The sequence below is a fragment of the Plasmodium gaboni genome, chromosome 11 (genome assembly GCF_001602025.1).
Source record: "Plasmodium gaboni strain SY75 chromosome 11, whole genome shotgun sequence".
In the NCBI taxonomy this organism is placed as follows: Eukaryota; Apicomplexa; class Aconoidasida; order Haemosporida; family Plasmodiidae; genus Plasmodium; species Plasmodium gaboni.
In genome coordinates this window covers 319,292-334,681 of record NC_031491.1, presented here as the reverse complement: position 1 = coordinate 334,681, position 15,390 = coordinate 319,292, and the positions used below count along the sequence as shown (strand labels likewise).

The 15,390-nt window shown below is 17.4% G+C and overlaps 6 protein-coding genes across 6 annotated transcripts; 2 read left to right on the top strand and 4 right to left on the bottom strand.

Annotated features, from left to right (window-relative positions):
- Positions 1 to 852: 852 nt before the first annotated feature.
- PGSY75_1112000 (hypothetical protein) lies at positions 853 to 1,723 on the bottom strand (the record flags this gene model as incomplete). The annotated part of the gene is made up of 4 exons (XM_018786240.1): positions 853 to 886; positions 1,163 to 1,252; positions 1,444 to 1,516; positions 1,702 to 1,723. The coding sequence occupies 4 exons, from the start codon at positions 1,721 to 1,723 to the stop codon at positions 853 to 855; spliced, it is 219 nt and encodes a 72-aa protein (XP_018641035.1).
- Positions 1,724 to 2,305: 582 nt separating this feature from the next.
- Positions 2,306 to 3,565, bottom strand: PGSY75_1111900 (hypothetical protein; the record flags this gene model as incomplete). Its single annotated transcript, XM_018786239.1, has 3 exons — positions 2,306 to 2,401; positions 2,716 to 2,777; positions 3,013 to 3,565. 3 exons carry the CDS (start codon positions 3,563 to 3,565, stop codon positions 2,306 to 2,308), a joined length of 711 nt encoding a protein of 236 aa, XP_018641034.1.
- Positions 3,566 to 4,443: 878 nt separating this feature from the next.
- On the bottom strand, positions 4,444 to 5,708 carry PGSY75_1111800 (putative peptidyl-prolyl cis-trans isomerase; the record flags this gene model as incomplete). Its single annotated transcript, XM_018786238.1, has 2 exons — positions 4,444 to 4,971; positions 5,169 to 5,708. 2 exons carry the CDS (start codon positions 5,706 to 5,708, stop codon positions 4,444 to 4,446), a joined length of 1,068 nt encoding a protein of 355 aa, XP_018641033.1.
- Positions 5,709 to 6,492: 784 nt separating this feature from the next.
- PGSY75_1111700 (hypothetical protein) lies at positions 6,493 to 8,832 on the top strand (the record flags this gene model as incomplete). Its single annotated transcript, XM_018786237.1, has 1 exon — positions 6,493 to 8,832. The coding sequence occupies one exon, from the start codon at positions 6,493 to 6,495 to the stop codon at positions 8,830 to 8,832; it is 2,340 nt and encodes a 779-aa protein (XP_018641032.1).
- Positions 8,833 to 9,549: 717 nt separating this feature from the next.
- On the bottom strand, positions 9,550 to 12,173 carry PGSY75_1111600 (putative endonuclease/exonuclease/phosphatase family protein; the record flags this gene model as incomplete). The annotated part of the gene is made up of 4 exons (XM_018786236.1): positions 9,550 to 9,567; positions 9,748 to 9,836; positions 9,949 to 10,045; positions 10,143 to 12,173. The coding sequence occupies 4 exons, from the start codon at positions 12,171 to 12,173 to the stop codon at positions 9,550 to 9,552; spliced, it is 2,235 nt and encodes a 744-aa protein (XP_018641031.1).
- A 2,364-nt stretch (positions 12,174 to 14,537) lies between these two features.
- PGSY75_1111500 (putative acylphosphatase) lies at positions 14,538 to 15,099 on the top strand (the record flags this gene model as incomplete). Its single annotated transcript, XM_018786235.1, has 2 exons — positions 14,538 to 14,682; positions 14,855 to 15,099. 2 exons carry the CDS (start codon positions 14,538 to 14,540, stop codon positions 15,097 to 15,099), a joined length of 390 nt encoding a protein of 129 aa, XP_018641030.1.
- Positions 15,100 to 15,390: the final 291 nt, after the last annotated feature.

Sequence of the window (15,390 nt, the reverse complement as noted above, 5' to 3'; positions counted from 1 at the left end):
ATATAATATAATAAAAAGGGGGGAAAAAAAGGTTTATATAAAGTTTAAAATATGAAAAATAAAGCTCATATAACATAACACACTAATAAATATATATATATATATATATTATAAACATTAAAAGAAATATATTATATACATATATATATTATGACCACCACACACCTATACACATAACATATATATTTTATAAAAATATATAATTTTATAAAAGTATATTTCTTTTATCATTTTAAAGACATTAATATAAATAAATGATATATTAAAAATATTATCAAAATAAAAGGTTACAACTTTTTAAAAATCCTATGATTAACTATCAATTTTATTTACTTTTTTTTATTTTTTGTTTAATCCAAAATTACATATTTTTTAAATTAAAATAACAAAAAAAAAAAAAAAATATATATATATATATATATAATATATCATACTTAACTACGTATATATAATCATTGATTTGATATATATATATATATATATAGTAGTAATATTCATATTACTACATATATATAGACATTTATAAATTGTTAAATAAATCATAAACAAACATTTTTCTTATGTGTATTTAAAAAAATAATAAAATAAATAAATAAAATAATAGATATATTTGAAAATTACATATCCTCCCTAATTTTTTTTGTTTTTTTTTCTTATTAAATCGTTTCTTTGTGTTCCTCCATGTTTTCTTTATATCCATATATATTCTATTGAAGTGTTACACAATAATACATATGGAAATGTAAAAAAGAAAAATAATAATAATAAATAGTAATAAACAAATGCGATTTGATAGGCTTATTATTTTTATAAAAAAATATGTATACTCAAACTATATAAATTGTAGAAACTTTAAGAGTCTTGGATATTTTTTTTTTCCCAATTACTATAAAAAAAAAATAAATAATAAATAAATAATAAATAAATTTTAGGTTAACATTAATTTGGATTTATATAATAGCTTGTAATTATTTTTTTTACACTTATATTAAAATGTACGTATATATATATATATATATATATATATATATATATATATATATATATTTATATTTATAAATATATAAACACACAAATATATCTATAACAAATATTCATCTCAATATGTACACAATATAATAATCCTTTTAATTTGTTTTATTCCTTATTTTTTTATTATTACGAATAAAATGGATCATAGTTAAATTTATCTACACCAAAAAAAAGTAAGTCCACCAATAATAACATGAAAGCACATATGCTTATAAATATCCTGAACAAGTAAGGTAAAAAAAAAAAAAAAATATAAAATAAGAAATTAACATTATAGCCAAATTTATAAATTATTCATATATTTTCCGCCTATTAATTAATTTTCTTCTTTTAACAATTCAAATTATATATATTAAATATTTTGTTATTTATTTATGTTTTAATATTTAATTTTTTTTTTATCTTTAATACCACATATATCTGTGGGCGTCTACTGCGGCAAATGAACAAAATACCAGAATAGTAGTAATTCCAAAAAGAAAGGCTATAAAAATTAAAATAAAAATAAAAATTTTAAATAAAATGAATTCTTTTTCAAAATTATATAATTCTTTTTTTCTTTTCTTTTCTCTTTTTTTTTTTTTTTTTTTTTTTTTTTGAATAATCTAAAATATATATATATATTTTATGTATATAAAAATTAAAAGGTTATATTATGAATAATCTTACTTCTTCTGGATTTATCACTCATTTTTTTTATAATTTCAATAATTTAAATGAACATGACTTTTTATTTTCATATATTATATATAAATATATATATATATATATATATATATATATATATATATATATATAATACTGTTCCAAAGAAAACAAAGATATATTAATTTTAATTAACTATAATATATATTACTATAATATATACATAAAAAATTTATTATATATATAAGCATATAATAAATAATGGTTGATGAATTCAATATAAAATGTATATAAAAAAATTCCGAATACTTTAAAAAAAAAAGGAAAAAATCAATAAAAAAAACAAGGAAAGAAAAAGGGCATAAGATTTTTCTTTTTTGGAAATTATAAACTTAAAAAAAAAAAAAAAAAAAAAAAAAAAACACTATATAATGGTTAAGCGTATATAAATATTAATTATATTATATATAATGTAATATAAATAGTAATATATATAATATTATATATATATATATATATTTTTTTTTTTTTTTTTTTTTTTTTTGGGTATAAGCTATTTTGCGCATGCATTAATTTTTTGTATATAATAATATAAAAAAAATATATAATTATATCTTGAGGTAAATTTTTAATTATCCTTAACTTTTTTAAAAACCTGAATAATATAATTATCAGATTTTTGAATTTTGTTATTTTTAACAATATTTATCAAATGATTATTAACCTGAGAAAAACAAAATTAATAAATAATTTAAATAAATAAATAAATATATATATATATATATATATGTATTACTATATATATATGTGTAAATGTTAGGGAGTCCCATATATTATCAAAAATAAATACAAAATATATGTTAAAAATAAATAAGGGAAATTAAGATAAATAGGAATTTTTAAAAATATAAAAATGAGGATAATATTTAATATATATCATATATAGGAAAATAAAAAATTATATTTATGAATTTATGAAGCATCATAAATAATATTATATATTGAAATATATATTTATTTTCTTTCCTTTTAGCTTACATCTTTGTTAGTAGGAAGTAAAATAGGTTTATTTAGAGATGAATCAAGCTTAAACCATGAATCTATAAATAATAAAAATATAACAAGAATGACATATGATGTTATAAAAGAAATATAAATTATATTTATAAAAAAAAAAAAAAAAAAAGAAAAACAATGTATTATTTTTTAAAAATCTTTTCTTTTTATAATTTCGTCCTTATTTTGTTTTACTTTATCTTTTTAGTTATACATATATATATATATATATATATATATATATATATATATATATATATATATATTTATATTACATACCTGATATTTTTCGTATGGTATAAAAATGTCTATGGTGGTATATGTCAAAAAATTTTAATTTTACAATATTTATAATGAAAGCTATTAATTTTTTATCATTTAGTTGTTCGTCATCAAATAATATGGCAGAGTTTTTATGATCTTTTAACTTTTGACATATTTCTTTATTATCAACCCATTGTAATTCCATATTATGTTTGTTCATTAAAAAATACAAAACACTTATGTTAAAATTCCCAAAGGAATACATACCTCTTTTAATATAAGAAAAAATATTTGTATTACTATTTTCTATATTATTATTTGTTTGATTATTAGTACTAGATGAATGGTTATTATTTGTTTGATGATGATTTTCATTTTCTTCATTCTCTAAAATATTAAAGGAATCAATTTTATATTCATATTCCTTAAAATCATTAAACGTATATACGTGAGCTTGCAATATATTGTTTGTCGTATGAACTAGGCAATATAGCCTCCTCTGTTTTTCAAAGTAAACATTTACATTTCCCTTTTCGGTGGGTATTATGTGTGTTTCATAGTAGCACATTAACACATTTTTAAAATATAAAAAAGAAAATATATATATATATATATATATAATCAAAATAATATAAAAAAAAAATAAATAACAAACTACAAAATGTGATATAATATAATATTATAAATATTAAATTTACAAGCTATATTCTATAAATGTATCTGAAAATGATACATTATATAAAGGAACATTTAATATAATTTTTTAATTTCCAAAAAAAATAAAACAAATATTTTATTCTTTATTGTATTTTTATTAAAAATACACATTAATTATTTAATTGAAATTAAAAAGTACATTTTACTTTTAATGTGATGTACATATATTTAAGAAAATAATAGTAATATATATTATATATATATAATAGTACGATTAACATTTTATTCTTTTTTTTTTCATTAATTTTACTTTTTTTTTTTTTTTTTTTACATTTTTCTTTGTAGTGTAAATGATATAATTTTAATATTTTATGGTACCGACATATTTCTTTATTTAAGTATACAAAAATTCAAAACAAAGGAAAATTAAAAATCTCGAAAAAAAAAAAAAAAAAGAAAGAAATCAGAATAATATAATGTTGTACACCTTTTGAATTTTTTTTTTTTTATTGTTCATAATTTTATTTATTTTATTACCATTATGTTTTAATAATCAATAGCAATTTTAATAATAATAACAAAAAAAAAAAAAAAAAAAATTAAAAAAATATAAAAGTTTTTATACATACACACCTATAAATGAAGTGCATTTTTTCTGATGTTATTCCAGTAATATGTTATGAACAGAAAATGAATGTTTATATATATATATATGTGCATAATATGACAAAAAAAAAAAAAAAATATATGAATTTATAATAACATAAAAAAAAAAAAAAGAATCATAATTTATAAGTAATAAAAATGAAGAAGAACGATGCAAAAGAATAATGAAAAAGAAATATAAATATATAGGAACATTTTATTGAGTACAAAAAAATCTGAACATTTTTTAAAAATGTTTGAAATAGGTATAAAAAAATTATTTTCATTTTTATTTATATGTATATGATTTTTATTATTATCTATTGTATTATTATTATTTATTATATTATTTTTATTCATATTTTGATTTATCATATTAAGTTCATTTTTTTCGACAGAAGAATTGTCATTTATATATTCTTCTTTTTTATTCATACTTGTATCCTTTTCGTTAGTTGAAAAAAATTTAGCGCACACTAATTTTTTTTTTTTATTGTAAATTATAATTTTTTGTCTTAAAATAATTAGCGCCTTTTTTGTATTATTATCATTTGGATTTATTTCTAGTACTTTCAAGAATTCTCTTTTTGCATCGTCATATAAATCGAGGCTCATATAAGCTTGCCCCTTCCTATAATATGCTTTTATATTATCTTTATCGAAATTTAAAACCTAGAAAATAAAAAAGGAATATATATATATATAATGAAAGAAAAAGTAATTTATAAAGGAGAAAAGGCTGATTTGTATATATAAGTGATGATAATAAGTAGTAGCAAATAGGTATATAAGAAATGAAGAAGATATACACACACACAATTATATATATATATATATATATAAATAATATGTTGTAACATATAATATACCGTTGAGCATTCACTTATACATTCATAAAACTTTGACATGTGAAATTTTGTTAGAGCCATATTTAGATGTAAATTTATTTCTAATTTTCTCTGTTCATTTTCTTCCTCATTAGAATCTGGAAAACTATAATCTAATTGTATTAATCCCTTACGAAAATAAACACATGCAAGTTTATAATTTTTTTCATAAAAAGCTTTTTTTCCTTCTTCATTAAATATATTTGAAGCTTTAATTTTTTCTTTTGTTGATTTTTCATATAATTGTCTTTCTTTTGAATGATCATGAGAACATGGATTTTTATTATTTATAAAGTCATGTTTATGTTCTTCTCTATGTTTTTCTTCTTTTTCTTCATTCTCAATATCATTTATACATTCCTCAAACTTACTATAATCTAGTTCATACTTTGACGGTTTATTCTTCAACTCACATATTTTTTTCTCTGGTTTTTTAACCTTCTTCTGATTATCTAATTCTTCTTTTATTTTTATACTATCTTTTACAAAGTTGTATACATCTTCTGATGTTTTCACGACCATTTGAAAGAATACAAATATATAACCACATAAACAATGCAAAATAATAATAATAATATATATGTATATATATATATATATATATATATATATATATATGTATTTATTTATTTATATAATACACAAAAAATAATAATGTATACATAATTATATAGTATATATTACTTAATTCATAACAAAAAAAAAAAAAAAACAATGAAAGCAATCAAAAGAAAAGGAATGTTCAAATGATAAGAGAATAAGTATATATATAAAATAAAATCGATCAAACTAATTTTATAATATATATATAAAAAAATAAATGTATAAATATAATATATATTATATATTTTATTTTTATTTTTTTATGTTATATGGGCATATTCGGACAGGCGTAAAATAAGAGAAATAATGTATGAACATACGTAATAAAATATATGTAAAATAAATATTATATATATGATAATATGTAGTATACATGTTTGAATACCATGATATATATATATATATATATTATATATATGTATGGTAAGATTTTTTTTTTTTTTTTTTTTTTTTAATCAAATGAAAGTTTTAACTCTAATTTGTTAAAAAAAGAAATATACATATATATAATTATATATATATATTATTTATATATATATATGTTTGTTTACCTTTTTATAAATAATATCATTTTCAATACTTAATAAGAAACAACATAATATATATATATATATATATATATATATATATTGGAGTATTTTTTTTTTTTTTTTTTTTTGTTGATACTTATTCATAATATTATTACCACATTTATTTTAACAGTATGTTTTTTAGTAATAACATAAAAGAAATTAATAACAATGGGTTAATTTTTACAACAATAGAAAGAATAAATATTAATGAACTTTTAAAGATAGCTGAAGAGAATGAAGAAAGAAATAAAAATGATAGAATAATAGATTATATATATCATTTAAATAATAAAAAATGTTTAATTAAATTAGGGAAATTATTAAAGAGTCATTTAATAAATAGCCAAATAGTAATAACAAATTTTTGTGATAGATCTAATGAATTATTTAATAGTAAATATATATATGAAAATATAATAAATAATAAAAGATCATATTATATACAAAATTTATATTTGTCAAGCTTATTTAGTAGTGATTATATTACTTATATTATTAAAAAATATGATCAAGTTATGGTTTCTTATAATTGTAAATATGATAATAAAATATATATAAATAATAATATACTCTATTTATGTATTAATGATTTAACTAAATTAAGATTAATTAATCACAAAAATGTATACAAAGACAAATATATGTTGAATCATATAGTATCCATAGATATATGTAATCATAAACAAAATAAAGATATCATACAATATAAGAAAATAAATCATACAAATAAATGTGTTAATAATAATATTCCAAATGAATCTGAAAATATAAAATTATTAAATAAAAAATACATACAAAATGAAAATCACATTAATGATAATAATAAAGAAAAAATTGGAGGAAAATTAAGAGAAATTTATGAAAATTTTTTTACCAATTTGTATACATATCCAGTAGATTTATTATGTATATATAATAATTGTGATGAAAATTTTATTAGGATATTAAAAACTATACTAGTCAATAATAAATCTATAAATGTTCAAATATATCCACTATATATGAAATATCATGAATTTTCATATAAATTATGTGGGGCTCTATTTTCAAGAGATACAGAAAAGGAGAAGGAAAAAATAAGCACAACATTTTTTTATAACATGTCGGCTGATTCAAAAAATAATGCTATTATTAATAATTACAATAATTATAATAATAATAATTATAATAGTACATATTCTTTTATGAAAGATCAATATAATAATACAATGCCAAATGAAATAAATATCAAACAAGTTGATGATATATATAATGACATTTTCTCTAACTCTTCTATAACACAACAGAATAATAATGAGATTATACAAAAAAATTATAGAATAAATGATAAAGATCGCAATGAATATTCAAATAAATTTAATCAAGAATTAAATCAAAAGCATAATATATATTCCTCACATTTTTACAATGATAAAAATGTTAATAACTCTAATGTATATATAAGTAAAAATAAAATGGATGATATATTTTTTTATGAACTTAATATGGAATATATAGAAAAAGAAATTCTTGAAAAATATTCTTGTGATCATAACAAAATAAACAAAAATGAAAATATAAATAGTAAAATAAATAATAATCATGATGCATCATTTTTATGTCACCACCAAAACCATAACAATGTCATTAACTTGCATGATATATATAATAATAATTCTAATAATAATAATAATAATAATAATAATAATGATGATAAAAAAAATAAAAATAAAATACACAAATTTAATGATAAAAAATTTTACGTTAATTATAATTCATCTTCAAGTAGTGATATAAATATATCATTAACTCAAAATGGAGATTATAAAATTATTAATACACCAAAGGAAAAAAAAAAAAAAAAATTAAAAAACGATGATATATTAAATGAAAAAAAAAAGAAAGACGAATATGAATATGAAACATATAAAAAAAAAAAAGTTCAAAGTGTTCTTAAATTCTTACAAAATTATAAAAACTCATATTATATAAATAATGAACATATATTAAAAAAAGAATGTCTCTATGATATTATAGATAATATGAAAAATATGAAAGATTTTTACATTAAACAAGACCATTCTGATAATGAAGATGAAAATTATAATAATTTTATTCTTTATTTTATGGAATATATAGGTAGAATTCTTTTAGATATTAAATTATGTTATAAACAAAATACAGATATGTTAGTTAAAAAGAAAAAACAATTTTATCAAATCCAAAAAATTATTTTTAATAATGGTCTCATAGATATCCAAAATATTCAAAATTTAAGTAATTTTTTAATTCATACATTAATTAAAAAAGAAAACAATAAGGATAGTAAATTACATTATGTTTTAACCATATATGGACAAGATAATAATTTTATTAATTATGATAGATACTTACAAGAAGTATCTAATCAAACCTGCATTCATATTTGCTTTTTTACTTCTAAAGGAGATATTTATATAATGATTTTAGATACACAAAATAGGATATTGTAATAAAAATATGTGCACATGATGTGATATATATATATATATACATACATATTATTTTTTAATTAATTCTTATAATAACGATATTTTAATTCACTTATTTGTTTTTTTTAAATATTTAATTAAAATATATATATATATATATAGTAAATTTTTTATTTTTATAATATTATTCGTATATTTATCTTTGTTTATAAAAACTGCATCATTTTCAATATTTGATTTACCATTTTAAATATTAAACAATTGGAAATTTTTCTCTTTTTTTAATTAAAAAATAAAATAAAATAAAATAAAAAGTAACACAATAATGAATCACCATGAAATATTAATTAAAGGAAAAAAAAAAAAAAAAAAAAAAAAAAAAAACTATATGTAGATAATATGTATAAACTGATTATAAAAATAAAACAAGATAAAAAATATTAAGTTTAATCATATGTGTATTGTTGTCATACGTTTCCATAGTTGTAAAAATATGGTTAAATTATGTCAAAAAAAAAAAAAGAAAACCAATAATTTTTAACAATATATATATATATATATATATATATTTATTTATTTATTTATTTATTTTCCTACTTAACATAATTTACATATTAAAAAAATTTAAAATTCTTATTTATATTATTTTTATAAGGATATATATGTTAAGTCATTTAGTTTTATTTAAAATATCTTAATAGTTCTTATAATGAATAATTTGAATATACCGTAGGACCATTAAAATTTCCATACGCTCTACAAATATAAGTAAAATTAAAAGAAAAATAATATAATGAAATTATAACGTAAATATATACATATACATATACATATATATATATATATATATATATCAAATTCATAATAAAATTATATACAACTGAAAGTGTAATATATATGATCAAATGTCCTATTTTCATTATGTGCAAATGTTACTTTTGTTAATGGTATATCCTCATCATTTTTCATTTTAAACATCTGAAAACAACAGGAAACTGGATTGTGGTCACTAGACATTATTATACCTAAACAAATAAAACAAAAATGAAAAAATTATGCAATCGAAAAAATATACCGAAATGGACTATACATACATATATATATATATATTAAGTTCTTATCAAATCATATCATTACTTTTTTCTTCAGGTATTGGTGATAGATAAGAATTAGGAACAAACACCAAACAATTTTTTGTCTTCTCACATGACCATTTAAAAATGCGATCTGTCCACTAGAGAAAAAAAATGTAAACAATTAATAAAAAGAAACAGCCAAATTGGATATAAAAAAAAAACATTTATATATATCTACACACATATTTATCTTACAGATGGTATTCGAGCCTCCTGCTTGCCACCTTTGTACCATTTTATATTGTGTATTAGTTTGTATTCCTTCTGAACCCATTCATTGTCACTCCTATTAATGATTGGTCTGTTTCCATTTTTTTTATATGTTGGTAGAAAGTTAATAGGTAACTCTTGAAAACTTATAGACAAGTCATAAGAATATGCCGAATGTCCTTCATCATGCTTAAGTAACTCTTTGAGATTATCCGTTTTCAAATAATGAATTACCTTTTCTATATGTATTCCATGAACTCTGAAATTAAAATCTCCCATCCAAATAACATGATGAAAAACATCCTTAAAATTTGAAGTACTTTTATTACTGAAATATTCACTGAGTTTGGTCAATATAAATTCTCTTGATTTTTGTCTAATTTCTTGATCCTTTGCTGGCATATGACAGCCAATGAATAAAACAAATTGATTGAATATATTTAATAAAATGGAGACACAACCTTTGCTATTATTTAATTTATTAAAAGCTATAGATTTTGATGCACATAATTTGACAGGTCCTCTTGGATGTAATTTTGATTTCCTTACCCACGCAGCTATAGTTGTTGATTTCATTTGTAAAAAAGCTCCATCGCCATATCCTGATAATTTGTAGTCTGCTAATGGTAAAAATAAATAGGTTTCTTGATTTATTTCTTTTAAATACATAGATAGGCAGTTTATTATATTATCAGATATGGATTCTTGTAAACATATAACATATATATCATAATATGGTTGTATCCAGTGAGAAAATATCAATGTATCTGTAGGTTTACATGTTTGAAAAATTTTTTTTTTTAAATTTGTTATATTACAAAATTTTTCAGCTTTTTCATTTTTTATATTTCCTGTACAATTATTTGATAACTGTGTAGATTCGTTTGAGGAAGCTTCACTGAATTGCTCGTCGCTGTAATTTTTTGGCACTTGCAACAAATTGTATACTTTTGTTTTGATATTATCAAGTTGATTTTTATCATTTTTTGTTGAATTTATTTCCTTAAAATATTGATTATTTAAAGAATATTTATCCAGCTTTTTAGATATTATATCATTTATATTATTATTTGTATTATTATAATTATCTATATTTTTATTGTTGTTTATTTTACAAATATCATAAAAATTAAGATCGTTAGAATTGGATTTCACATCAGATGTGTTAGTACAAGATAAATTATTAATTTCTTTTTTTTGATTATGATGAATGTAATATTTTTGAGTATTATTTGAAGAGATATTATTACTATTATTATTAAGAGAAATAACTTGATTTTTATTATTTGTATGTAATTCTTTTTCTTGAATAGTTTTTTTATCCCCAGATTCCATACACACCAAAGGTGTTAAAGAACGTAAAGAAAACCTTTCATTTAATTTCATAGAGTAAATATCATTTTGTGTATTTTTATTTAAATAATTTACAGAATATCTTTTTTTATCAGAATCATATTCTTTAGAGAAATCGAAATATTCACAATTCCACGTACCTACATATATACTTATAGGTACATTTTTAATAATGTTATTATCATCTTGATTTAATATTTTCTTCTGTCTATTTGTAAAATAATTGTATCCTAAAACTTTTTTTTTCTCAAATTTATTAAAAGGTTTATTATGAATATTGTTATTATTATTATTATTATTTGATGTATATAAATTAATACCCACACTATGTCTTTTTATATTAGATTGTTTTGTTTCATTCTCTTCTTCACATATTTTCATATCATTACTATCTATTTGATGGCTTTGATAATTATCCTTATCAAAATTATCTTTAATTATTTTCCTACTAAAAGGTGCATCGCTTCTACTTCTGAATCTAATGCCGAATGGTTTTTTAGGTTGACTAATATCATTCATATTTTCATTCTTTAAATTAAATTCGGTATTCACATTTATAATTAGCTGTGGTTTATTATCAAGGACTTTGCAATTTTTATTAAGTCCAGATTCGTTTTTATTATTAAGTTTTATATTTATATTTTTCTCAGACTTATCATTCATTTTGATGGATACACATAAAAAGACAAAATATGACATAAAATGAAATGAAAGAGGAATGTATTAAAAAAAAAAAAAAAAGAAAAGAAAGAATTTAAATCTTTTTTATAACATTTATAATGTATAAAATTTTATATATTTCCACAAAATATATACAACCCCATTTTTACACATTTGCTTACCCTTGTTCATACTAATTAATCTAGTAATAATAAAAAATAAATATAAAAATTAATATATATATATATATATATATATATATATACATATATAGGGTGATTAAAATATACATGCATATGTTGTGTTATTTATGAGAGAATTAATCATGTGGATAAGAACATTATATAAATACATAAATATATATACTTTTTTTTTTTTTTTTTTTGAAAAGAAAAAAATAAGAAAAATAAAGTATTCAAAAGGTAAACGGAAAAAATAAGCTTAAGTCCATATTTGTATAATATATATAAAAAAAAAAAAATAATAAGTGAAAAAAAAAAAGATAAAAAATTATTAGTCCACACCGTAATTATAAATATATTAAAAAATTTTATAAACCTTATGCATAATAAGAAAAATAAAGAGAATTTGTCGTAACCGAGGAAAAAAAATAAAAAATAATATAATATAATAAAATAAAATAATAAAGTATAAAAAAATTAATTCAAATGGAAAAAATGAAAATGAAAATCAAAATGAAAATAGTTTTATGAATCATATAACTATTTCATAAGACTGTTAAGTCCAAAAAAAAAACAAAAAAAACAAAAAAAACAAAAAAAAAAAAAAATAAATATAAAATAAAATAAAAATGATTGCAAATAATAAATATAAAGGTGATTTATATATTATTTTTATTTATATTGATAATATAAAGACAAGTCTTTTTTAATAATATATATAAAAATATAGGAAATGACAATTTTTACATATATATGTTTATATATTTATGTTTAATTTTACTTGCATTCGTATATAACGAACAATAATGATGTTACATGTATGTTTATATACACAACAACAACAACAACACAAAAAAAAAAAAAAAAAAAAAAAAAAAAAATATGGACATTTTTATTTTTGGATGTATTAATATAAACACATATATAAAATTATTTAAAAAGGAATGACGATTATAATGTTGTCTTATTTTCTATTTAATGAAATTTTTTTTTTTTTTTTTATCAAAATTTTCCTCCTTTTAACATTTTAAATTTTTTTCATAATATAAATATATTTACATTTTTTGTCGCATAAAAGAAAAATATATATATATATATATATATATTATGTGTGAAGGGAAGAATTAAAAAAAAGGAAGAACCTATATATGTTTGTATCATAATTATCTTTTAAGTTCCCTTTTAAAATTAGTAAATTATGAAAAAATATATAGGACACTAGGATCAACATATATATATTAATTAGAATTTTCTTTTTTTTTTCTTTTTTTTTATATTTATTTCGAATGCTCAAAAAAAAAAGAAAGGAAAACAAATTGATTGGATATATTATAATAAAGTTCTAATAAAATATAACAGTTGGTTGATTTGTTTTCTTCCTTTCTTTTTATAAATAAATATAAAAAAAAAAGGAAAAAATTATCAAATATGTTGACATTATAATGATTTCAGTAATATTCCTTTTTTTTTTTTTTTTTTTTTTATTAACTTATTTTTGTTTGTTGTGTTAATATATTTTTCTTTTTGAGGATCTATTAAAACAAACAGTGTTTATAATGCATGCGGATATATAAATATAAAAGGAACATTTATAAGTATATAAAAATATTTGCATAAAATAGGAATCATAAATATAAATATATAAAGTATTTATATATATATAAGAACAAATATGTTTTTATAAACGTTTATGTTAATAAAAAAAAAGATATTTAATTTTTTATTATTATATATATATATATATATATATATAATATATAATATATATATTATATGCTTTATGTATTATTATGATGCCCTAATATTATTTAAAATTTACACATGAAATAAAAAAGCATTATTATTCTATAGTAAATTTTGAAAATAAAAATATATATATATATATATATATATAATATATTATATGCTTTATGTATTATTATGATGCCCTAATATTATTTAAAATTTACACATGAAATAAAAAAGCATTATTATTCTATAGTAAATTTTGAAAATAAAAATATATAAATATATATATTATATATATAATATATATTATATAAATCAAATTAAATAAGAGCAAACTTAAAATGATTATATATATATAATATATTCTTAATTTTTATACTCTTTATTATGTTAAAATGGATATATAAATTTGTTGTTTATTTATTTTTTTTATTATTTTTTTTTTTTTTATAAAAATATGAGATTTTCGCATATTTTTCATTGCTTTCTTTTATTTCCTCAGACAAAATATATATCCAATAGAAATTTTTTTTTAAAAAATTTTTCAAGCTCAAATAAAATGATACATACTTTTGATTTTGAAGTTTTTGGAAAAGTACAAGGTTTGAAATGAATGATAAAAAAAAAATTAAGTGAATTGACATAATATATATATATATAATAATATATATGCATATATTATATTTTATTTATTTTGATAGTATATTCATTATATGGTAATATAATAAATATTCACATATATATATATATATATATATATATTATTTTTGTCAGGTGTTTTTTTTCGAAAATATACCAAGTTGGAAGCTGATAAATTAAATATAAAAGGTTATGTTATGAATACTGATGTAAATACTGTTATAGGTACAGCCCAGAGTGATAACAAAGAAACGTTGCAGAAGTTTAAAAATTTTTTGACTAATATTGGTAGCCCTTCTTCAAAAATTGATAAATGTGTTATAAGTAATGAGAACGTTATTGACAAATACAGCAGTTCTGATTTTACCATCAAAAGATGAAAAATAAAAAAGCGCACACATATAAATAAATAAATAAATATATATATATATATTTATTTATTTTTTTATTTATTTATAATTTTTTCTTATTTTTTCATATTTTTTCTTGTCCGTTCTTTTTTATATTTCTCATCATAAGAATTAAATATATATACATATTATTCGCTCAAATATTTCCTTTTTTTTTTTTTTTTTTTTTTTTTTTTTTTTTTTAGTTTTTTAAGAAAAAAAAAAATTAAAAATGTACTTCATATTTTATATTTATTATGGTTTTTAAAAAAAAATAATAAG